General features: G+C 44.4%; 1 protein-coding gene across 2 annotated transcripts in view; it reads right to left on the bottom strand.

Annotated features, from left to right (window-relative positions):
• Nucleotides 1-12,394: 12,394 nt before the first annotated feature.
• The window catches only part of vcanb (versican b), a 33,077-nt gene continuing 20,565 nt past the window's right edge, over nucleotides 12,395-24,906 (bottom strand). For both annotated transcript variants that reach the window (XM_026172694.1, XM_026172693.1), the window contains exons 12-16: nucleotides 22,098-22,256; nucleotides 21,355-21,437; nucleotides 15,678-15,822; nucleotides 14,061-14,243; nucleotides 12,395-13,955 (exon numbers count right to left, since the gene is read on the bottom strand). In XM_026172694.1, the coding sequence (XP_026028479.1) occupies nucleotides 13,708-13,955; nucleotides 14,061-14,243; nucleotides 15,678-15,822; nucleotides 21,355-21,437; nucleotides 22,098-22,256 (818 nt within the window). In that variant the 3' untranslated portion in view covers nucleotides 12,395-13,707. The remainder of the gene's footprint in view (nucleotides 13,956-14,060; nucleotides 14,244-15,677; nucleotides 15,823-21,354; nucleotides 21,438-22,097; nucleotides 22,257-24,906) is intronic.

Here is a 24,906-nt window from a genome sequence, read left to right on the forward strand (position 1 = left end):
TGCTCACAGGTGTACACACGGGTGCTCACACACACAAACTACACCGTTTTTGGCTCCTACCTCAAAGCACACTGTGCGCTGTCGATCTTACGTGCTGCACAATAATATTCAATATTTAGTATTTACTGTCATATTCCCATAGATCATCGTGATGTTGTTTATTATGTTGCTCTCGTTTTCTTCTACTTGCTTTGTTTTTTCATTCTCAACAGGTGAAATTAAAAAAGTATCTACTGTTATCTATTGTTAGCTAGTTTATTGTGATGGTGTTGTTTTTATTACGTTGCTCTTTGTTGTTTGTTTCTCTTCTGTTTTTTTTTATCTCCATACAGGTGATCCAGGTGTTTTGTTTGTTTTTCTTTTTTTTTCTTCCTCCCTTTCTCACCATCTCTTCTCCCCTCTATTTTTCTTTCTCTCCCTCTCCCCCAGTCATGTCTGTCCCGTCTTTAAAAAACGAAAATAAAATAAATACATAATTATAATAAAGGTCAATCAAATGGACCGATATGGCAAGGCCATGATGATCCACTTGGTAAAGTAAATCCATTTGGCATCTTTCTTGGCCTTCAGACAACAATTCTGATGGCTAAAGATCCAAACGGGACAGGCAAAAAAAAAAAAAAAAGAAGAGAAGACTTCAAGCTGTAGGTTTGACAGGACAAGTTGCAGGAATAAAGCCATTGCTAAGATGTCAGAATAAGACATAGAGGCTTCCCTGGACCATGAAACATTGCCATTGGGATACTGAAGACTGGAAGAAGGTATTATGAACTGATGAATCAAAATTTCAAATCTTCGGTTCATCACACAGGATCTTTGTACGCCGTCAAGTATGTGAAAGGATGGTTCCACAGTGTGTGGCATCAACTGTTAAACATGGAGGAAGTGTGATGGTCTGGGGCTGTTTTGCTGGATCCAGGGTCGGTGACTTGTACAGAGTGACAGGCACCCTAAACCAAAACAGCTACCACAACTTTCTGTAGCGCCATGTAGTACCCTCTGGTATGTGCCTAGTTGGTCAGGGGTCCATTCTACAGCAAGATAATGACCCAAATATAAGACCCAGCTATGCCAGAACTACCTTAGGAAAAAAAGAACAAGCTGGTAAGCTTGAAAACATGGAGTGACCAGCACAGTCTCCAGACTTAAACCCCATTGACCTGCTTTGGGATGAACTGGAGTGAAAGCAACAGATATGGGGAGAGCTTTCTGAAGTAGAAAAGAATGTAGAAAGAATGCCACGTGTGTGTTCAGCTGATACATCTGCCAAAGGTGGCTACTTTGATGAGTCAAAAATTTAGAATACACTTTGGTTTAATAATTGATTCCATGATTTCCTCTTTAACTTCAGTTGCCTATTTGTATTATGTCTTGCAATGACACACACACACACACACACACACACACACATATATATATATATATATATATATATATATATATATATATACATACATACATACATACATACATACATACATACATACATATTGCTCCATTCTGTAGTTAGTATACGTAGCCAGTCCTGTCAGTAATCTCACTGAGGGGGTTCAGGCCTATACAGAACAGCAGTGGGAATAGAGCATTTCCTTTGTAGATCCCGCACTTGATGGCAACCTGTCCTATGGGCTTGAAGTTGGTCTCTAGTGTTGTCCACCACACCCCCACTGAGTTCCTGATGAAGGCTCTTAGGGTCCTGTTGATCTTGTACTGTTCCAGGCATTCCAGGATCCAGGTGTGGGGCATCGAGTCATAGGCTTTCTTGTAATCATTCCAGGGAGTGCTCAGGTTGGTCAGCCTAGTCCGCACTGCCCTGTCTACCAGTAGCTGGTCTTTCACTCCTCCGCTGTTCTGACAAAACGTCCTACTTTGGCAAAACGTCCTACCGTAAGTAGTTTATGCACATTTCTGCTGTCACACAGTAATTCCAGCACAAACGTAAGTAGGTATGACGGTTTACCACTTAACTTTGCCCATCAGAGTATGCTTGTAGCTCACATTCATAAAGCCAGGATGGTTTGCCACTTCATTTTACCTGTTAAAGTATGCTTGTAGGTCACATTCAGAAAGGTAGCATGGTTTGGCACGTATTTATACCCGTCAGAGTATGTTTCTAGCTCTTATTAACAAAGGTAAGATGATTTGCCACTGAATTCTAGCTGTAAAATTATGCTTCTAGCCCATATTAACAAAGGTGGGACGATTTGCCACTTAATTATAGCTGTTAAAGTATGCTTGTACATCACTTTTACAAAGGTAGGACGGTTTGGCACATAATTTTACCCGTCAGAGTATGTTTGTAGCTTATATTCACAAAGGTAAGACGGTTCGCCACTGAATTTCGTGTTGCGCGCATGCGTAGAAACAACGGGTAGGATGGTTTGTCAGGTAGGATGGATTCCCAGAACACCGGTATTCCTGACAATTCCTTTTTGTCCCCCCACTCATGTATTGTTCTTCTTAGCTGCTATGATGCCTGACAGCAGCGTCCATGTGGTACTGAGGCAGGTTATTGGCCAGTGGTTGGATGGGAAAGTTCTCTTCTGGGGGTCCTTGGAGATCAGGACTGTCTGGCCTTCAGTAAGCCATTCTGAGTTGTGAGGAAGTGAGCAAAATGAAAAAGAACTGGATAAAATGTCTATAAAATGGTTTCTTTTCCGTCACCAGAGGATTTGTTTTCCTTTTTGTCAAAGAACAAAATATAATACTGCAATCACTTAAAAAAAGTAGTTCTTCATTTTATACATTTTATACAGTGTTCTCGTTTTTATGTTTTTTTGTTGCTTTTCTTTTCAGTTGGTAAAGGCATAAAATGAGAGAGCTCGCTGGCTCTAGGTTGGGCGAGGCAGGGCAATGTTGGCAGAGTTCAGTCCATGTCGAGGTCTATGCCAGGGGGTCGCTCATGTCCTCGTCAACCTGGGAGAGGAGCTCCTTCTTTTCATCAGTGCTCGCCAGAGAATTGCGGCTGTTGTGGGCACCCATGTACAGGGTGGCATACACTGGGTTCGTGAAGTTGGTGGGCTGCGGAGTGAAGAAAATTTCTCAGTGACTCAGGCAAAAGAAATGAAAAGATTTGGTATATTGTGAAAGAAGCAGTATTTTTCTTATTCAAATAGGCTCAGCTCGCATAAATAACAAGATGTTTCCCAGCTCAGTGCTGAAACCCTGGCAGACATTTGTGGTTTGTTATGTTTTCTGTGTTTGGTTATTTGTTTCTGAAAGTCTGGGCACTAATCATCTGCCCCCAACAAACCAGTAGGTGTATTTCCAGTGAAGAACTTGCAACTTCTTTTTAAGCACTCAGGACTTTATGGACAATTCCTCATTTGATGTTTTATGATTGTGGTGAAAAGTGTTTGAATATAGTGACCATGAGGGCTCCAGCATAAAAGCTTTATTCAGCTGCTCCCCTTATTCACAGTGGATTTCCGTTCCTGACACCCCCAAGGGATTTTTGTCTCCAGCTGGGATTAAACTGGAGATTTTTTTCACTTCTTAGGTGAATGTAAAAGAAATGGTATTTATATAGTGCCTTGTGCTTTTATCTGCTGAATGCATTCACACACACAGAGGTAACTCAGGGTTCAGTATCTTGCCCAAGCATTGATCTGTATACAAACCACTCGAGCCACAACGTGTAAACCATGAGACTATGGAGCCACTCATCAGAACTAAAGTATATGATTCACATAATTCTAACAATATTCATTCCAAAATTCATTACAGATGCCAGAAGTAAATACCATAACGACACCCACTGGTTTCCTAAGTCTTGCTTTAAAGCTTTTGCATTTGGACTGTGGTGATCTCGATGGCAAAAAACTGGATATAAATGTAGAAAAGTGATTACAGATCAGTCAAGACAGAAAACTGTTTTTCACTAGACGTCCAAAGGACAGGAATATATTGAGAAACTCACTTTTTATTATTATTTGTAAATATGTGTATAAATGGTTGGTTTTTTGTACTGTTTTTATCAATAAATCTCAGCAACAAAGGACCTACACCCATGTGTGTTGATTTCTCCCTAAGATGGCAAACTGAAACACTCCAAGTTGGTGACTTTTGGAGATTTATTTCCCTGGATGATTGAGAATGCATCAAGATGAAACACAAAAGGAAGTTCACAGCTTTTAGCAGCTCCCCCACCCCCTCATCCACACACCCCCACTCCCCTCCCTCCAGAATTCCCAGCTAACAACCTAATTTACATATGAATGACTAGCCAATTTAGCTTCCACTTGGCTACCAGCCATTTGGCTGGTGGTGGGTTTTAAAGGTAGAAAGGTAGAAGCCTGGGACTCCAAGTGTTAAGACAGCAAAGAAAGAGAAGAGTGGCAACGGACCGGTAACCCATAACAACGCATGTAAACGCATGGCAACGGACAGTTAACCCATAACAACGCATGTAAACGCATGGCAACGGACAGTTAACGCATGGCAACGGACAGTTAACGCATGGCAACGGTCATATAACCCATGGCAACGGACAGTTAACCCATAACAACGCATGTAAACGCATGGCAACGGACAGTTAACCCATAACAACACATGTAAACGCATGGCAACGGACAGTTAACCCATGGCAACGGTCAGGTAACCCATGGCAACGGACCGGTTACCATGGCAACGGACCGGTTACCATGGCAACGGACCGGTAACCCATGGCAACGGACCGGTTACCATGGCAACGGACCGGTAAACGCATGGCAACGGACAGTTAACCCATAACAACGCATGTAAACGCATGGCAACGGACAGTTAACCCATAACAACGCATGTAAACGCATGGCAACGGACAGTTAACGCATGGCAACGGACAGTTAACCCATGGCAACGGTCATATAACCCATAGCAACGGACAGTTAACCCATAACAACGCATGTAAACGCATGGCAACGGACAGTTAACCCATAACAACACATGTAAACGCATGGCAACTGACAGTTAACCCATGGCAACGGTCAGGTAACCCATGGCAACGGACCGGTTACCATGGCAACGGACCAGTAACCCATGGCAACGGACCGGTTACCATGGCAACGGACCGGTATCCCATGGCAACGGACAGTTAACTCATAACAACGCATGTAAACGCATGGCAACGGACAGTTAACCCATAACAACACATGTAAACGCATGGCAACGGACAGTTAACCCATGGCAATGGTTATATAACCCATGGCAACGGACAGTTAACCCATAACAACGCATGTAAACGCATGGCAACGGACAGTTAACCCATAACAACACATGTAAACGCATGTCAACGGACAGTTAACGCATGGCAACGGACAGTTAACCCATGGCAACGGTCAGGTAACCCATGGCAACGGACCGGTTACCATGGCAACAGACCGGTAACCCATGGCAACGGACCGGTTACCATGGCAACGGACCGGTAACCCATGGCAACGGACAGTTAACCCATAACAACGCATGTAAACGCATGGCAACGGACAGTTAACCCATAACAACGCATGTAAACGCATGGCAACGGACAGTTAACGCATGGCAACGGACAGTTAACGCATGGCAACGGTCATATAACCCATGGCAACGGACAGTTAACCCATAACAACGCATGTAAACGCATGGCAACGGACAGTTAACCCATAACAACACATGTAAACGCATGGCAACGGACAGTTAACCCATGGCAACGGTCAGGTAACCCATGGCAACGGACCGGTTACCATGGCAACGGACCAGTAACCCATGGCAACGGACCGGTTACCATGGCAACGGACCGGTATCCCATGGCAACGGACAGTTAACTCATAACAACGCATGTAAACGCATGGCAACGGACAGTTAACCCATAACAACACATGTAAACGCATGGCAACGGACAGTTAACCCATGGCAACGGTCATATAACCCATGGCAACGGACAGTTAACCCATAACAACGCATGTAAACGCATGGCAACGGACAGTTAACCCATAACAACACATGTAAACGCATGTCAACGGACAGTTAACGCATGGCAACGGACAGTTAACCCATGGCAACGGTCAGGAAACCCATGGCAACGGACCGGTTACCATGGCAACGGACCGGTAACCCATGGCAACGGACCGGTTACCATGGCAACGGACCGGTAACCCATGGCAACGGACAGTTAACCCATAACAACGCATGTAAACGCATGGCAACGGACAGTTAACCCATAACAACGCATGTAAACGCATGGCAACGGACAGTTAACGCATGGCAACGGACAGTTAACGCATGGCAACGGTCATATAACCCATGGCAACGGACAGTTAACCCATAACAACGCATGTAAACGCATGGCAACGGACAGTTAACCCATAACAACGCATGTAAACGCATGGCAACGGACAGTTAACCCATGGCAACGGTCATATAACCCATGGCAACGGACAGTTAACCCATAACAACACATGTAAACGCATGGCAACGGACAGTTAACCCATGGCAACGGTCATATAACCCATGGCAACGGACAGTTAACCCATAACAACGCATGTAAACGCATGGCAACGGACAGTTAACCCATAACAACACATGTAAACGCATGGCAACGGACAGTTAACGCATGGCAACGGACAGGTAACCCATGGCAACGGACCGGTTACCATGGCAACGGACCGGTAACCCATGGCAACGGACCGGTTACCATGGCAACGGACCGGTATCCCATGGCAACGGACAGTTAACTCATAACAACGCATGTAAACGCATGGCAACGGACAGTTAACCCATAACAACACATGTAAATGCATGGCAACGGACAGTTAACCCATAACAACACATGTAAACGCATGGCAACGGACAGTTAACGCATGGCAACGGACAGTTAACCCATGGCAACGGTCAGGTAACCCATGGCAACGACCGGTTACCATGGCAACGGACCGGTAACCCATGGCAACGGACCGGTTACCATGGCAACGGACCGGTTACCATGGCAACGGACCGGTATCCCATGGCAACGGACAGTTAACTCATAACAACGCATGTAAACGCATGGCAACGGACAGTTAACCCATAACAACACATGTAAATGCATGGCAACGGACAGTTAACCCATAACAACACATGTAAACGCATGGCAACGGACAGTTAACGCATGGCAACGGACAGTTAACCCATGGCAACGGTCAGGTAACCCATGGCAACGACCGGTTACCATGGCAACGGACCGGTAACCCATGGCAACGGACCGGTTACCATGGCAACGGACCGGTAACCCATGGCAACGGACAGTTAACCCATAACAACGCATGTAAACGCATGGCAACGGACAGTTAACCCATAACAACGCATGTAAACGCATGGCAACGGACAGTTAACGCATGGCAACGGACAGTTAACCCATGGCAACGGTCATATAACCCATGGCAACGGACAGTTAACCCATAACAACGCATGTAAACGCATGGCAACGGACAGTTAACCCATAACAACGCATGTAAACGCATGGCAACGGACAGTTAACCCATGGCAACGGTCAGGTAACCCATGGCAACGGACCGGTTACCATGGCAACGGACCGGTTACCATGGCAACGGACCGGTTACCATGGCAACGGACCGGTAAACGCATGGCAACGGACAGTTAACCCATAACAACGCATGTAAACGCATGGCAACGGACAGTTAACGCATGGCAACGGACAGTTAACCCATGGCAACGGTCAGGTAACCCATGGCAACGACCGGTTACCATGGCAACGGACCGGTAACCCATGGCAACGGTCATATAACCCATGGCAACGGACAGTTAACCCATAACAACACATGTAAACGCATGGCAACGGACAGTTAACCCATGGCAACGGTCAGGTAACCCATGGCAACGGACCGGTTACCATGGCAACGGACCGGTTACCATGGCAACGGACCGGTAACCCATGGCAACGGACCGGTTACCATGGCAACGGACCGGTAAACGCATGGCAACGGACAGTTAACGCATGGCAACGGTCAGGTAACCCATGGCAACGACCGGTTACCATGGCAACGGACCGGTAACCCATGGCAACGGACAGTTAACCCATAACAACGCATGTAAACGCATGGCAACGGACAGTTAACCCATAACAACACATGTAAACGCATGGCAACGGACAGTTAACGCATGGCAACGGACAGTTAACCCATGGCAACGGTCAGGTAACCCATGGCAACGGACCGGTTACCATGGCAACGGACCGGTAACCCATGGCAACGGACCGGTAACCCATGGCAACGGACAGTTAACCCATAACAACGCATGTAAACGCATGGCAACGGACAGTTAACCCATGGCAACGGTCAGGTAACCCATGGCAACGGACCAGTTACCATGGCAACGGACCGGTAACCCATGGCAACGGACCGGTTACCATGGCAACGGACCGGTAAACGCATGGCAACGGACAGTTAACGCATGGCAACGGTCAGGTAACCCATGGCAACGACCGGTTACCATGGCAACGGACCGGTAACCCATGGCAACGGACAGTTAACCCATAACAACGCATGTAAACGCATGGCAACGGACAGTTAACCCATAACAACACATGTAAACGCATGGCAACGGACAGTTAACGCATGGCAACGGACAGTTAACCCATGGCAACGGTCAGGTAACCCATGGCAACGACCGGTTACCATGGCAACGGACCGGTAACCCATGGCAACGGACCGGTTACCATGGCAACGGACCGGTAACCCATGGCAACGGACAGTTAACCCATAACAACGCATGTAAACGCATGGCAACAGACAGTTAACCCATGGCAACGGTCAGGTAACCCATGGCAACGGACCAGTTACCATGGCAACGGACCGGTAACCCATGGCAACGGACCGGTTACCATGGCAACGGACCGGTAAACGCATGGCAACGGCCAGTTAACCCATAACAACGCATGTAAACGCATGGCAACGGACAGTTAACCCATAACAACACATGTAAACGCATGGCAACGGACAGTTAACCCACTGCAACGGTCATATAACCCATGGCAACGGACAGTTAACCCATAACAACGCATGTAAACGCATGGCAACGGACAGTTAACCCATAACAACACATGTAAACGAATGGCAACGGACAGTTAACGCATGGCAACGGACAGGTAACCCATGGCAACGGACCGGTTACCATGGCAACGGACCGGTAACCCATGGCAACGGACCGGTTACCATGGCAACGGACCGGTATCCCATGGCAACGGACAGTTAACTCATAACAACGCATGTAAACGCATGGCAACGGACAGTTAACCCATAACAACACATGTAAATGCATGGCAACGGACAGTTAACCCATAACAACACATGTAAACGCATGGCAACGGACAGTTAACGCATGGCAACGGACAGTTAACCCATGGCAACGGTCAGGTAACCCATGGCAACGACCGGTTACCATGGCAACGGACCGGTAACCCATGGCAACGGACCGGTTACCATGGCAACGGACCGGTAACCCATGGCAACGGACAGTTAACCCATAACAACGCATGTAAACGCATGGCAACGGACAGTTAACCCATAACAACGCATGTAAACGCATGGCAACGGACAGTTAACGCATGGCAACGGACAGTTAACGCATGGCAACGGTCATATAACCCATGGCAACGGACAGTTAACCCATAACAACGCATGTAAACGCATGGCAACGGACAGTTAACCCATAACAACGCATGTAAACGCATGGCAACGGACAGTTAACCCATAACAACACATGTAAACGCATGGCGACGGACAGTTAACGCATGGCAACGGACAGTTAACCCATGGCAACGGTCATATAACCCATGGCAACGGACAGTTAACCCATAACAACGCATGTAAACGCATGGCAACGGACAGTTAACCCATAACAACACATGTAAACGCATGGCAACGGACAGTTAACGCATGGCAACGGACAGGTAACCCATGGCAACGGACCGGTTACCATGGCAACGGACCGGTAACCCATGGCAACGGACCGGTTACCATGGCAACGGACCGGTATCCCATGGCAACGGACAGTTAACTCATAACAACGCATGTAAACGCATGGCAACGGACAGTTAACCCATAACAACACATGTAAATGCATGGCAACGGACAGTTAACCCATAACAACACATGTAAACGCATGGCAACGGACAGTTAACGCATGGCAACGGACAGTTAACCCATGGCAACGGTCAGGTAACCCATGGCAACGACCGGTTACCATAGCAACGGACCGGTAACCCATGGCAACGGACCGGTTACCATGGCAACGGACCGGTAACCCATGGCAACGGACAGTTAACCCATAACAACGCATGTAAACGCATGGCAACGGACAGTTAACCCATAACAACGCATGTAAACGCATGGCAACGGACAGTTAACCCATAACAACACATGTAAACGCATGGCGACGGACAGTTAACGCATGGCAACGGACAGTTAACCCATGGCAACGGTCAGGTAACCCATGGCAACGGACCGGTTACCATGGCAACGGACCGGTTACCATGGCAACGGACCGGTAACCCATGGCAACGGACCGGTTACCATGGCAACGGACCGGTAACCCATGGCAACGGTCATATAACCCATGGCAACGGACAGTTAACCCATAACAACGCATGTAAACGCATGGCAACGGACAGTTAACCCATAACAACGCATGTAAACGCATGGCAACGGACAGTTAACGCATGGCAACGGACAGTTAACCCATAGCAACGGTCATATAACCCATGGCAACGGACAGTTAACCCATAACAACGCATGTAAACGCATGGCAACGGACAGTTAACCCATGGCAACGGTCATATAACCCATGGCAACGGACAGTTAACCCATAACAACGCATGTAAACGCATGGCAACGGACAGTTAACCCATAACAACGCATGTAAACGCATGGCAACGGACAGTTAACCCATAACAACGCATGTAAACGCATGGCAACGGACAGTTAACCCATAACAACGCATGTAAACGCATGGCAACGGACAGTTAACGCATGGCAACGGACAGTTAACCCATGGCAACGGTCATATAACCCATGGCAACGGACAGTTAACCCATAACAACGCATGTAAACGCATGGCAACAGACAGTTAACCCATAACAACGCATGTAAACGCATGGCAACGGACAGTTAACCCATAACAACACATGTAAACGCATGGCAACGGACAGTTAACCCATAACAACACATGTAAACGCATGGCAACGGACAGTTAACGCATGGCAACGGACAGTTAACCCATGGCAACGGTCAGGTAACCCATGGCAACGGACCGGTTACCATGGCAACGGACCGGTTACCATGGCAACGGACCGGTAACCCATGGCAACGGACCGGTAACCCATGGCAACGGACAGTTAACCCATAACAACGCATGTAAACGCATGGCAACGGACAGTTAACCCATAACAACATATGTAAACGCATGGCAACGGACAGTTAACGCATGGCAACGGACAGGTAACCCATGGCAACGGACCGGTTACCATGGCAACGGACCGGTAACCCATGGCAACGGACCGGTTACCATGGCAACGGACCGGTATCCCATGGCAACGGACAGTTAACTCATAACAACGCATGTAAACGCATGGCAACGGACAGTTAACCCATAACAACACATGTAAATGCATGGCAACGGACAGTTAACCCATAACAACACATGTAAACGCATGGCAACGGACAGTTAACGCATGGCAACGGACAGTTAACCCATGGCAACGGTCAGGTAACCCATGGCAACGACCGGTTACCATGGCAACGGACCGGTAACCCATGGCAACGGACCGGTTACCATGGCAACGGACCGGTAACCCATGGCAACGGACAGTTAACCCATAACAACGCATGTAAACGCATGGCAACGGACAGTTAACCCATAACAACGCATGTAAACGCATGGCAACGGACAGTTAACCCATAACAACACATGTAAACGCATGGCAACGGACAGTTAACCCATGGCAACGGTCATATAACCCATGGCAACGGACAGTTAACCCATAACAACGCATGTAAACGCATGGCAACGGACAGTTAACCCATAACAACACATGTAAACGCATGGCAACGGACAGTTAACGCATGGCAACGGACAGTTAACCCATGGCAACGGTCAGGTAACCCATGGCAACGGACCGGTTACCATGGCAACGGACCGGTAACCCATGGCAACGGACCGGTTACCATGGCAACGGACCGGTAACCCATGGCAACGGACAGTTAACCCATAACAACGCATGTAAACGCATGGCAACGGACAGTTAACCCATAACAACACATGTAAACGCATGGCAACGGACAGTTAACCCATAACAACGCATGTAAATGCATGGCAACGGACAGTTAACGCATACTAAAGGAAAATGTATGAAGGACATGAAGACAACGTGAGATGCATAAAAAAAATCTTATAGAGCAGGTGGTCATGTTTATTTGTTTCTTATACATTCTCTTATTCCTTGAAAACAATAAACAAACTGATTCCACGTCTACAGGAAAAGGCAACATGAAGGTATGTGTCTAATAATGTAAAAATAACGTAGAAATAACCAGAAGTGTTTTCATTGACAATAGAGGAAGTCGATTTTGAGTCACAGCACAATAAAGAAAATCAACAATCTCAATAAAACTAGAGGACGGCATTGCGTATACATACTGTCAATGATAACATGATTTCTCAATAAGAAAGATCATGACAAGAGTCTGTAAACAGTGCAGAAGATATCACTTCAGTTCCATGGACCTTTATTCAATATCACAGTCCTTTCATAGTTTTGAAGTATACAATAAATTAAATTCTTATGGCTAATCCTATGATTAATAGCCACAACATAGACAGACGACATATTCATCACAATTTCCTATTTGTGTTCATCAAATCTCAATTAAGAAAAAAACTCAGGTAAAATATTTTGTACAAAATCATAGACAAACAATGAAAAACAATGAGTTCAGATAGGCAGACACATTGAAAATGTGGTCAAAGGTAACAATCTGAGGTGATTTGAGGTGAGGAATTCTTGCTCATCTTTATAATTCAGTGACAAGTTCAAAGTTGTCATTTTTTGTTAGTTTTGCTCAAGAACTGCTAAAATGTTTCCATTTAATTTTTCCATTTCCATCCCTTTTAAAAGTTAACAAAGTGTGAGTGTCTTTAACCAGCTTGGACGTGACTACGCTGTTTAACAAAGAATAAAGACTTGAATTCCTTTTAATGAAAAATTTGCCACTGAGCTGCATTAAAATCTGACAGAAGGCACTAGACTTATGAGCACAGGTTAAAAGCTGATGGCTTAAGTTACACTGAACACTTTGACTATTAAGTGTAGAACGCATTGAGGAGCTAAAGGCTGCAGTGCTCCTGTGTTGTGACTGATAGACCTGGTTTTAGGGCGACCTCCTTAGGAGACATGGCTGTGTATATCTATATCAGACACAACATATCCAAGTATTTGAACAATGGCACTAGCTGGTGTTTGAAGCAGTGAAAAGGAAGCATATCAATAATCTGAGCACCATGGTTTTGTGGGGAGACTGATGTGGTCAATAAATGAAGTTTGGAAATGAAGCTAAACTGTCCTTGGTGTCTGATCCTGGAATGTAATTGTAAAAATGTCCCCTCAAGAGACACTGATAGACAGTTCAGTGGAACATCACTCTCTATCAGTGCCTCTAGACAGACTGCTGCAATTAGTCATCACCAAAAATCTGATGTCCACAACTACAAACCCACTGAGTGTTTCATCTGATCCTGGCTGCGAGTGCGGACCTGCAGCTGCCTCTCCTTACTCAGCTGTCGATGACTCTGAATGGCGATCCAGTTGCTCTGCAGGATGTTGGAAATCTGCTGTTGCCCTTGGTTTTGTCTGTGTTCCTCCTGACTCTTGGTGTGGTGTTGATAGTGCCTGTGTTGATGCTTGTTCTGGGTGTGGCGGCGTTGAAGAACAAATGTCTTATGGTAGGTTGCAGCTGAGAGCACAGATGTAGAAATTAACTAAAAGTGAGTACAGTTGAAAATACTTTACAGACCTTTAATGAAAAAGTTAGCTAAAGTACAATTAGGAGGAGACTCACGGCTTGTGCAGGTGACTTTAGGCGAGTCCCACTGGCCGTTGGCCTGGCAGCGTATAGTTGGGGTGTGTCTCTGAATGAAGCCCTGCTTACACTGATAACGGAGCAGGGTGTTGATGTCATAGCGCAATTTTGTGGCCCCAAAAACTCGGGCATCCTTCACCACAGGAGGCTGACCGCATGATACTGTTGGCAGGAGATGCAGAGTTTAATAATGTTATTCACAAACCTGTACCAATCATTTCCATTGACACTTGGGACAGTGCAGGAAACTCTAAACATAAGCAAAGCTCTACATATTTGCTGCAGTTCTGTGAGTCCCAAGGAGAAAACTACAGCTGCCCAAAACACAACAAAGGCTCATCTCAGATCGGCCAAAAACATCTTGATGATCTCCAAGACTTTTATACTTTAGACTGACTGACAAGGCAAAAGTTGGACTTTTTGGACGTTTGAGTCCCATTACATCTGGCATCAAACTAACACAGCATTTCATAAACAGAACATCAGACTACCAGTCAAACATGGTGACTGGACTTCAGTAGTGGTAACTGGACTTCATGTCATTTTTAGCTTCTGGTGTGAATAAACATGGTCTCTAATGATGTAGCCAGGTCTCCATGATTATTAACACGCAGCAGTCCCAAATAGAGGAGGTAGTTTCCAGCAATAGCTCTAGTTTGTTGGTCTTCATATGCAAGATGGCTCTTCCATATGTTGAGTAATGGGGATTTAAATGGTTAGCATGCTTGCTTGGTATCCCAGCTGTGCTCCCTATGCCACCTGTGCTACTTTCCAGGGTTGAGAACAAACCAGGAAGATTCTGGCAGTCTGGCTATATCTGGCATGCTGTACAACATATGACTCCCGTGGAACTCTCTAATAACTATACCCTGACACTGTAATATGATGTTCTCAACCTCCATGTGACTATAGATGTGTTAAATGGCAACTGGCACCCGTTAGACCACACACCACCATCTTTGTATTTTGTTTTTACTCTTTGTCAAAAACCAAAATTTGATTGATGATCTGAAACATGTGTCAAATATGCAAAAAAATGTGCATTTTTTAATACAATGCACAGCACTGTAAGTGAAAGATAAAGATAAGTAAAAGATAAAGACTGTACTGTGATTCTGTTGTTTAAGGTTAGAATGATCACCGAGACAAAATTAGAAGCAACAGACAACACTTACTTTTTCATCCACACCCCATGTAAGTACTGCACTGAACAAAACAAAGCTAACGCAAAAGTACAGTTCCTCTCGTGGCCACTTGAGGCTGGCCTCTAAACCTAATCCATGTTGAAGAGTCTGGTACAGAACACAGCTTTGGCAACTGCTGGCAATAAAACTAAACTAAATTGAAAAGACTGTTACTTGGTCTGCAGACTTAGTCTGCACAAATTAGCTAATATGTGTCTGTGTATTACACCTGCACAGTTTATGAATGCAGCTCATTCTATGTTTACTATCCCTAGCCAATAACTTTGAAGCTAAGCTTCAAAGTTAAAGTTAAATAAAAAAGCTTCTCTAAGCTTTTTTACTTAAAGAAAGCATTCTTCCCAGTTGTCCTTTAGTCTCCAAAGAGAACACGTATGTTTTTCCATGTGCATACCTGTTCCCTTTTTGCAGGTAAATGTCAGGTGATAGTTGCAGGGCACGTCATTCCACTGTCCTCCCTCATGCCAGATCATCACCACACAGTCCTCTCCTGACTGGAAGAAGCTGTCCGGCTGGTTTGGCCTCCAATGGTCATATTGCTATCAGAAGACAAATTACAAAGGGCATTATGTTACAGACTGTCTAATTAAATTAGTTTACAAAGTAATGCTGTTACATTTAAGATGGCATGTGCACTTAGCGACCAGCAATGAACAAGCGCTTAGCATCCTAAGTTTGTTTTTCTGTTTTTTTGTGTTTGTTTTTTTTCCTTTTCTAAATAAGGCCCCAGCTGTGCTGGCCTGTTTCCCATGATGCGTGTGAGGCTGTAAGCCCGCTGAGGATTGTTTACTCCCGTGAGGAGCTGCTACAACTTAACTTCTTGTATGGTGGTAAGGACCTCACCCCATGTATGCTGGGTTTTATACCAAAAGACAGAACAAGTGATAAGAGGAAGACAAAAAGAGGGAGACATGGAGGTGTTAAATTGTGTCTGAGGAGACAACAGGTCAGTCGAACTCCCCTGCCCTCTGTTATCCTGGGAAATGTTCAGTCTGTGAGCAGCAAGCTGCATGAACTCCAGCGGAACGTTAGGTTCCAGAAAGACTTCACACAGGCACAGCTGTGTGATGACTTTTTCTGAGACATGGCTGACAGAGCAGGACCAGGACGTCGATTTTTCAATTGACGGATTTGGAGCTCTCTGAAAGAGCTCAGAAAGCTCCAAATTGCCAGTCTTGGCAGCCGGGGGTCAGTCCGCCAGGGCCTCCGCTCCTGGCCGCCACCCGGCACACAATGCACCCGACCCCTATGGCGCCTCCTGCGGGTGGTGGGCCTGCGGGAGGATGGGCCCATGTCTCCTCTTCGGGCTGTGCCCGGCCGGGCCCCATGGACTAAGGCCCGGCCACCAGACGCTCGCCCTCAGGCACCCGCCCCGGGCCTGGCTCCAGGGCGGGGCCCCGGTAACCCTATCCCGGGCAGGGTAAACTGTTCCCTCGATGTTCTTTTCATAAGGGTCTTCTGAATCGCTCTTTGTCTGGTCCCTCACCCTCAGAGTAGAGCCGCTGCTGCTCCACATCGAAAGGAGCCAGCTGAGGTGGTTCGGGCATCTGACAAGGATGCCCCCTGGGCTCCTCCTGGGTGAGGTGTTCCAGGCATGTCCCACCGGGAGGAGGCCCCGGGGCAGACCCAGGACACGCTGGAGAGATAATATCTCTCGGCTGGCCTGGGAACGCCTTGGTGTTCCCCCGGATAAGCTGGAGGAGGAGGTGGCTGGGGAGAGGGAGGTCTGGGCCTCTTTGCTTAGGCTGCTTCCCCCGCGACCTAGCCTCGGATAAAGCGGATGAGGATGGATGGATGGATGGATGGATGGATGGATGGATGGATGGATTTGGAGCTCCATTTCATCGGGATCAGGATGTGGGGGTAAAGGGGAAATCCCAAGGAGGGGGAGTATGCTTGTATGTGAATAAACGTTACTATAGCGCTGTGACTGTTAGAGAGTTTATTTGCACACCAGACGTTGAACTTTTATCGGTTGCCACTGTGCCCTTTTTGCCCCCCTCATGAGTTTCCACAACTTTTCAGTACTATAGTCTATGTTCACCCGAGGGCTCACCTCTCCCCCTCCACCTCAACATTATCACAGAAGTAGGGCATAAGCTACAGGCACTTTTTTTGTTTGGTGGCATGGTTCAGTCAGACCTCTGTCACAGAGAAAAAACTCATTGAATCAGATAGTGAGATGGTCCTGACAGGTGAGTCACAGCCCTGTCTAGCCTCCCTGTACTTTCAACAGATACAAAGGATGGCTTTATCAATTGTTAATAATGGCCCCCCATCCTCTATGGGGTGAATTTCAGCTTCTTTCCTCTGGACGGAGGTTTCTAGTCCCAAGTTAGTAATATAAAAACAGCTTTGTCCCTACTGGTGCTACTGTTTTATTTGATTCATCTTCATCTTATTTATATTGTTTTTTATCACGCATCTAATTATCAAATATGTGTTTGTCAGGTTTAATGGGTGTGTGTGTGCTTTGTGAGTGGATGCCAAATGCTATCATTTTTTTATGTAAAGCAAATTTACCTAGGGATAGAAATAAAGTAATCTTGAACCTTGAACTGCAAATTTAGCAAAAACATACATTACTGGCCAAATATTTTAGGTACTTGTGATCTTAGTTGTGATTTAAGCACCTTTCCTGTTCTCGGAAAATGCACAGAAAAAAACAAATTCAATTCAGGTTTATTTATATAGGGTCAAATCACACTTAAAAAAACAAGATCATTTGGGGGGATTTTTAACCTGTCAGCCTGACACTGTGTGGACACCAAGGTTTGTAAATAAGAGAACTTGAAAATGAGTTGTATCTGCTAAAAATCTACAAGTTAGAATCTTAGTGGCCTCAAACTCAAATTCGAAGTCAGGTTTTCTGAAAAACTTGTCAATGCGATAACTCAAAAATTAGGTAATGTAGGATTTTGAAACTGCTGGATGGTTAAGGGGCAGCACTGGCTGTTGCCAGTATTTTTCTCATTAATGTCCTCTTTACGATCGTAGCTACTGATAGCTGTATCTACTTATGGACAACTTATGGACAATATCTCTTTTGTGAATATAGACTATGAAGTCCCCACCTATCCTCTTCAGAAGGCAGTCAATACTCATCACATGTGACTGGATGTAATTCATAAAATATACAGACAGTGGTGCTGCAGAGACAAAAAACAACAGGCCTAAACAAACCCAAGGTTGTGTGGCCTTATATACCAGACGAAATACACAAAAAGTTCATTTTTGTTCATTTTATACTGTATATCTACTGCACGCACTTAACATGGTGTATGGCTCCGATTTGACCCCATTCAGGGTGTGTCTGTATTAAGAATGATAACACATGACACAGTCCTCCCTCTTCAGGATCAGATTTCAATTTTCTTGCTCTGAGTTTCCAGCAGATGAACCATGTGTTTGAGATTGTGTCATCACTGCCTACAACTGCTACATCACATGAACATTTTGCCCCGAATAAGGTTTATTGCCAATTTAAATTCAATTCAATTTTATTTATATATCACCAAAGGTGCTTTATATTAAAAGGTAAAGACTACAATAATATAGAGAAACCCCAACAATCAGATGCCCCTTTATGAGCAAGTGCTTTAGCAACAGTGGGAAGGAAAAACTCTCTTTTAATAGGAAAAATCCTCCACCAGGACCAGCTTCAGGGAAGGGTGGCCAGAGTAGTAATAATAACTAATGCAAAATGGTTTATAAACACATAGTGAGTGATAAAAGATCAGTGAAGAAGAAACGCTCAGTGCATGATGAGAAGCCCCATAGTAGCCTGAATCTTCTCTTAGCTGTGGGATAACTTTGGCGGGTTCAGGGTCAACTGAGCCAAACTTCACTATATGCTTTGTCAAAAAGGAAAGTTTTAAGCCTAATGTTAAAAGTGTCTGTCTCCCGAATCCAAACTAGATGCTGGTTCCACAGAAGAGGGGCCTGAAAGCTCAACACTCTGTCTCCTATTCTACTTTAAATATCCACAAGACAGCTGCCTGAGAGCAAAGTGCTCTAATGGGGTGATATGGTACTATAACGGTCTTTAAGATAAGATGGAGCCTGATTATACAAGACCTTGTATATGAGGAGCAGGATTTTAAATTTGATTCTGGATCTACAAGGGAGCCAATGAAGGGAAGCAAATATAGGAGAAATATGCTCTCACTTTCTAGTCCCTGTCAGTAGCCTTGTTGCCGCGCTGAAGGCTTTTCAGGGAGTTTTTAGGGCCTCCTGATAATAACGAATTACAGTAGTCCAGCATAGAAGTAATAAATGCATGAACTAGATTTTCAGCATCACTTTGAAACAGGATGTTTCAAATTTTAGAGATACTGCGCAAATGGAAGAAAGCAGTCCTGCAAAGTTGCTTAATATGCGCATTGAAGTACATATGCTGGTCAAAAATGACTCCAAGAATTCTCACAGTGGAGGCCAAGGTAATGGCATCTAGTGTAAGTGTAAGATATCATATTTCTAAGATATTTATGGCCGAGTAAAATAACATCAGTTTTATCTGAATTTAGAAGAAGGAAATTAATCATCCACATCATTATATCTTTAAGATATAATCTCTATTCCTAGAGATTAACTCAAGTGATCTTAACCCAGCTTTTTAAGTAGCTTTTTAAGTAGTGGTTTAATTACTGCCAGCTTGAACGCCTGTGGGACATAACCCATTAAAAGAGAGAGGCTGATGATATTTAAGATTGAAATCTTACTGCACCTGGTATTCCCAGATTGTACTGTACTAACCAGAGATCAGGCATGCTCAGAGTGGTACAGCAGCAAGTTAAATATAGCAACAGGTCGTAAACTTGACTGAGGATAAAATCAGCAACTTAGAGATGCAGAAGTAAAGATGGGCAGAGGTTCCCCAATCTGCAAAAAAAAAACCCACACACACACACACACACACACAAAAAAAAACTGTCTACTAATTGTGGAACATTTTCTGAATAATTTTCTTCAATGAAGAAAAAAAGTAGGCCTCAATATTTCATCAGCTACAGTTCATAATATCATCATCTCTGCCTTCACGGGACAAGGCTGAAAATCAATCTGGGCCCTCAGGTGGCACAGCATTAAAAACAGGCATGATTCTGTCATTGGACTCGTGTTTTTTGAAGTCAAACAACATTCTGAAAGGTACAGTGTCTGAGAACATCTGAACCCCAACATATTTTCCACTGAAAATCAAAGAAATCTACCTGAACCTGTAGGCTCCATAACAGATTAGCAAACCACGTCTGGTTCTACTTGCACAGTAGAATGAATAAGAATATCAAAAATGAATAAAGATCATGGAATGAATCTTGAGGCCCAATCTGGCCCAAGTCCAGTTCGGTTCCAGTCATTCCCCACTTCATCTGGTTCTGATCTATTTTGGATTCGTTCATGTAAAATGGTTCATCTTGAAACTGTACTGAAATAAGCCTGACTAATGTAGATAGTAGACAGCTCCCTAAGAGCCGAGACATTTCTTGTAACGTGTTTGCTCTACATTTATTAAAGACTTGGAAAGCTGCCATGTGTTTTTCTTTCTTTCAGTTAAATGTGAAACTATTATACTCTGGCTATTAACAGTACCTTAATAAAACACCTCTGCTACTGCTATATGAGAGCCATCATGTATCATTGAAGGCTGATTTTAAATCAAATTGCAAATGGTTACACTGGGGAACAATATGGTAAATGGCCTGTATAGCGCTTTACTAGTCCCTAAGGACCCCAAAGTGCTTTACACACACAGTCATCCACACATTCACACACTGGTGATGGCAAGCTACATTGTAGCCACAGCCACTCTGGGGCACACTGACAGAGGCGAGGCTGCCAGACACTGGCGCCACCGGGCCCTCTGACCACCACCAGTAGGCAACGGGTGAAGTGTCTTGCCCAAGGACACAACGACCGAGACTGTCCGAGCCGGGGCTCGAACCGGCAACCTTCCGATTACAAGGCGAACTCCCAACTCTTGAGTCACGATCGCCCCACGATCAATAATCATTGATGTCTGTAAATCTAACTATATCCATAGCCACTTATCTTATCAATAGTGCTTATCTTACCATTGGTCTGCCATCAGTCCATCTGAAGTCTCTCTCAAACATCTTATCATTCAGGCCAATCCACTGGTAGTCACTTCCTAGATCTGCAGGGAAAAAGCACGATGCAGTGAGTCCGAGATCATTTTACCGAAGCAGAACCTGATCAATACCAAACAAAGCATTTTGGAGAGGAGTGTAAACAGACAACAAAGAATTATGGTGAAGCACCGTTGAGCTCAGTGTCAGTAGCTTCACCAGAGTTTACTTGCAGCTCCATCACTATTCTCAGACTGATTTCTGTAGTAGAGCAGTGACTGCAAATCGTGTAGCATTTGCTTGCGTTTTCAAATTTGGTAAAATTATTATTTATCATCAAAGTTTCATTGTTTGCTTGTTTGTTTTTTTACATACATTCGTTGTGAATGAAACCCAAAGACATGTTGAAATCAATGCAATCAAATAACAAAGCAGCTACTCAAAATGTAACTAATGTTTTAGGTAGCCATTTCTACTGTATTTTCAAAAATATGATCAGATTTAGTTTTAGACCGTCCAACCAAAAGTAGTCTGGACGAGTGGTTGACCACAAACAACAAAGTTGTGCTGCTAGCACGGCCAAAAACTGTTTCATTTATGATATGCATTTTTAGTATTTGTACCCCGAAGGACTTTTTCACAGACTCTCTAGACCCATAATTCCTTATACTGTCGACTGATAGTATAAGGAACATTTTAGACACCTCATCGAAACAACACAAACTTACTATTGACAAAAATTTGCTCCTCATGCGACAGGATGCTGGTCAGGTGGGCTCCGTGTATCCGACATTCCCTCTCTGCAGCGTCCCAGGTCCGACGGTGTGTAAAGTGCTTGTAGCAGTGAGATTGAAACTTCTTCCAACCAAAACCACACATCTCAATGTCTGCAGAAAGAGAAAAACAAAATGTGAAAGAACCATCAAACGAGGTGGAAAAAATATTTCATATGATATACACTTTATCTTGACTTCTTGTGTTGGTGCAGAATTAAAAATGTGGTATGTATGTGGCTATATCATAACTAATGACAAGTCCCTACTTATCTTTAAGGCAATAAAACAAAATCCACATACTGAAATATCAAATTTAGGACATGCCAGGAGCTTCGGTTAACAACTACATCAAATAGGCTCTCAGAATGTTTGTTTCTACTGTCATTAACTATGAACAGGTTCACTGAAACTGCACTCCTGAAGACTTAAAACCATAGCCATGTTTGATAAAGCTACATTTAATCTGGCGGCAGATGCCGTGCTTGCAATCTGAATGTCAACCTGCCTGTATCCGAGGGATGCCCTTCTATTAGATTAACAGGTAAGAGACTTATCCTACACACCTACAGCCAGTCTAGAATCTTCAATTCACCAAACGTTGTGCATTTCGTAGGACTAAACTCCAAGGACTTAGCTTTAATATACAGATGTTACAATAGAAATTAACACCATGGGTTAACCCAAAAAACTGTGAACCACTGTTGTGATAGCCAGTATCTCTGACTAGGGTTCTTGGTTTTATTAGGCCAGCTAACAAAGACTATGTACACCTGTTTCATAGTACACCTCTCATTTCTGAATTAAATACCACGTTCTGACTGATTATTGTGACAGATCACCTGAATCCCTTTTGGCATCTTTTAACAGCTACTTTCATCAGGATAATGCAGAAAGAAATTGTTTGGCAAATCAATTTAATGAAGAAAATTAATTTAGTGGCTTTCAGTGGCCTTCTGAGCAACTAGATCACTGACTGGAAATAAAATGTTAGATAGTGACTTCAGCTTTGGTTGGTGAGGTCGCATTGTAAAGCCTTGAGCTGAGCACGTTCTTTTGGTGTTATAAAACCAGGTTTGACACTGCATGCCTTATCACAGCTTATCACGTGGTAGTGTCAGTCAAAAGCAAACTAATCCAAGTCACCTCTCCTTGTGATGGATCCTAGTGTATTCAATAACAGTTAAAAGCTGTGACTGAGATCTTAAACTAATCAATAAAGTGTTTACCAAGATCACAACTCAAAGGAGGAAAAGACTTCTATAGAACCTGTCACAGTATGCGGCACCACACTGTATGAATTTGCGAAGAGGACCCAAAATATAGACACCAACGAACTTGGACCAAAACTTGAATATTAACAAAAGGCGAGCGGGAAGTGGAAGCACAGGAGGAAACAGCTGCCACTAATCTGACATAACGAGACAAAAGAAGCAAAACTGACTACACTGACATAGGACATAGACCTTCAAAATAAAACAGGAAACTGAACGGAAAGCAGACATGACAATACAACTTCACAACAAGGACAAGAAGACAAGAAACATGACAGACTAACACCGAAGACCTAAGTGAAACATAAATAAACTAAAGGCAACCAAAAGATAATCCAATTACTCAACATAATAAAGGAATAACTTAAGAACTCAAAACGTAAACTGAAAACGCTGGGTCAGAGACCCAGGATCGTGACAGAACCAACCTTTTTGCTCTTGCAGACATCACCATTAGAAAGACCACAGGTGCAAATCAGTGTTTATACAGTATGGTCTATGGACCTGATACTACACAGGTTCTGATACAGCAGGACAGCAGCACTAATTTGACGATGAAAATAAAAACCGTATAAACTAAACAAACATAGTGGCAGAACACACAAAACTGAGAGAGATCATGACAATGAGCAGAGGCAAACAAGGGAACAGACCACAGGTGGGGATCGAGCTGAACATAGTCTAACTAACGAGACGGGGAACGAAAACAGAACATGCTGCAAACAGGACAGAAGACTATCAAAGTAAAACAGGAAGTATGAGAAACACACTGAGATGCAGACTGACTAAATACAAGGAACAGAGGGAGCAAGAGACAGAGGCACCACTGGGAAAGAAGCGAATAAACATGGAGACGGAGGCGAGACTATGGAGACACCGAACAAGGGATAGAACTTAAAATACATAACAGACATGGACTACACACGGAGGCATAACCGAGAAACAGACAAATTGAGCATTGAGACAGGACTGATTTCAAAGAGGGATACGACTACCGGAAACTAGACACAATATGACAGGAGGAGGGAAAATGTAAGGCTAGATAACAAATGAAAACCTAGCAATCAAAACTATAACAACCAAAACTAGGATCATGACAATAAAGAGCTGAAGCTGTCTGAGAGCAAAGGGAAGCTTCAACCAGCATTAGTATGCGGTTTCTACTAAACAGACTGTAAGACACAATATCTCTTACTATGAATAAGTGCCTTTTTTCAAACTTCATGTGGCATATTCAAGAAAATGTTTAGACTTTGCTGCTTCGTAACCACATTTTACCCACTCCTTAGGTGTTAATGTGTAGCTAATCGAACTTCTGTCTAAAAGTAGCTATACTACATTTCCCTGGTTGCCTATCACTGCCTTCTAGTACACTTCATAATCTGGAATCAGATTTTCATTTGTTGATGAAGTTACATGTTGTTTTGGAAACATGCTGTTGTAACGGTGAAGCTAACAGCAACACAACAGCTCTGAATTTTATTTCTGTG

This window comes from Astatotilapia calliptera, chromosome 7 (assembly GCF_900246225.1).
Source record: "Astatotilapia calliptera chromosome 7, fAstCal1.2, whole genome shotgun sequence".
In the NCBI taxonomy this organism is placed as follows: Eukaryota; Metazoa; Chordata; class Actinopteri; order Cichliformes; family Cichlidae; genus Astatotilapia; species Astatotilapia calliptera.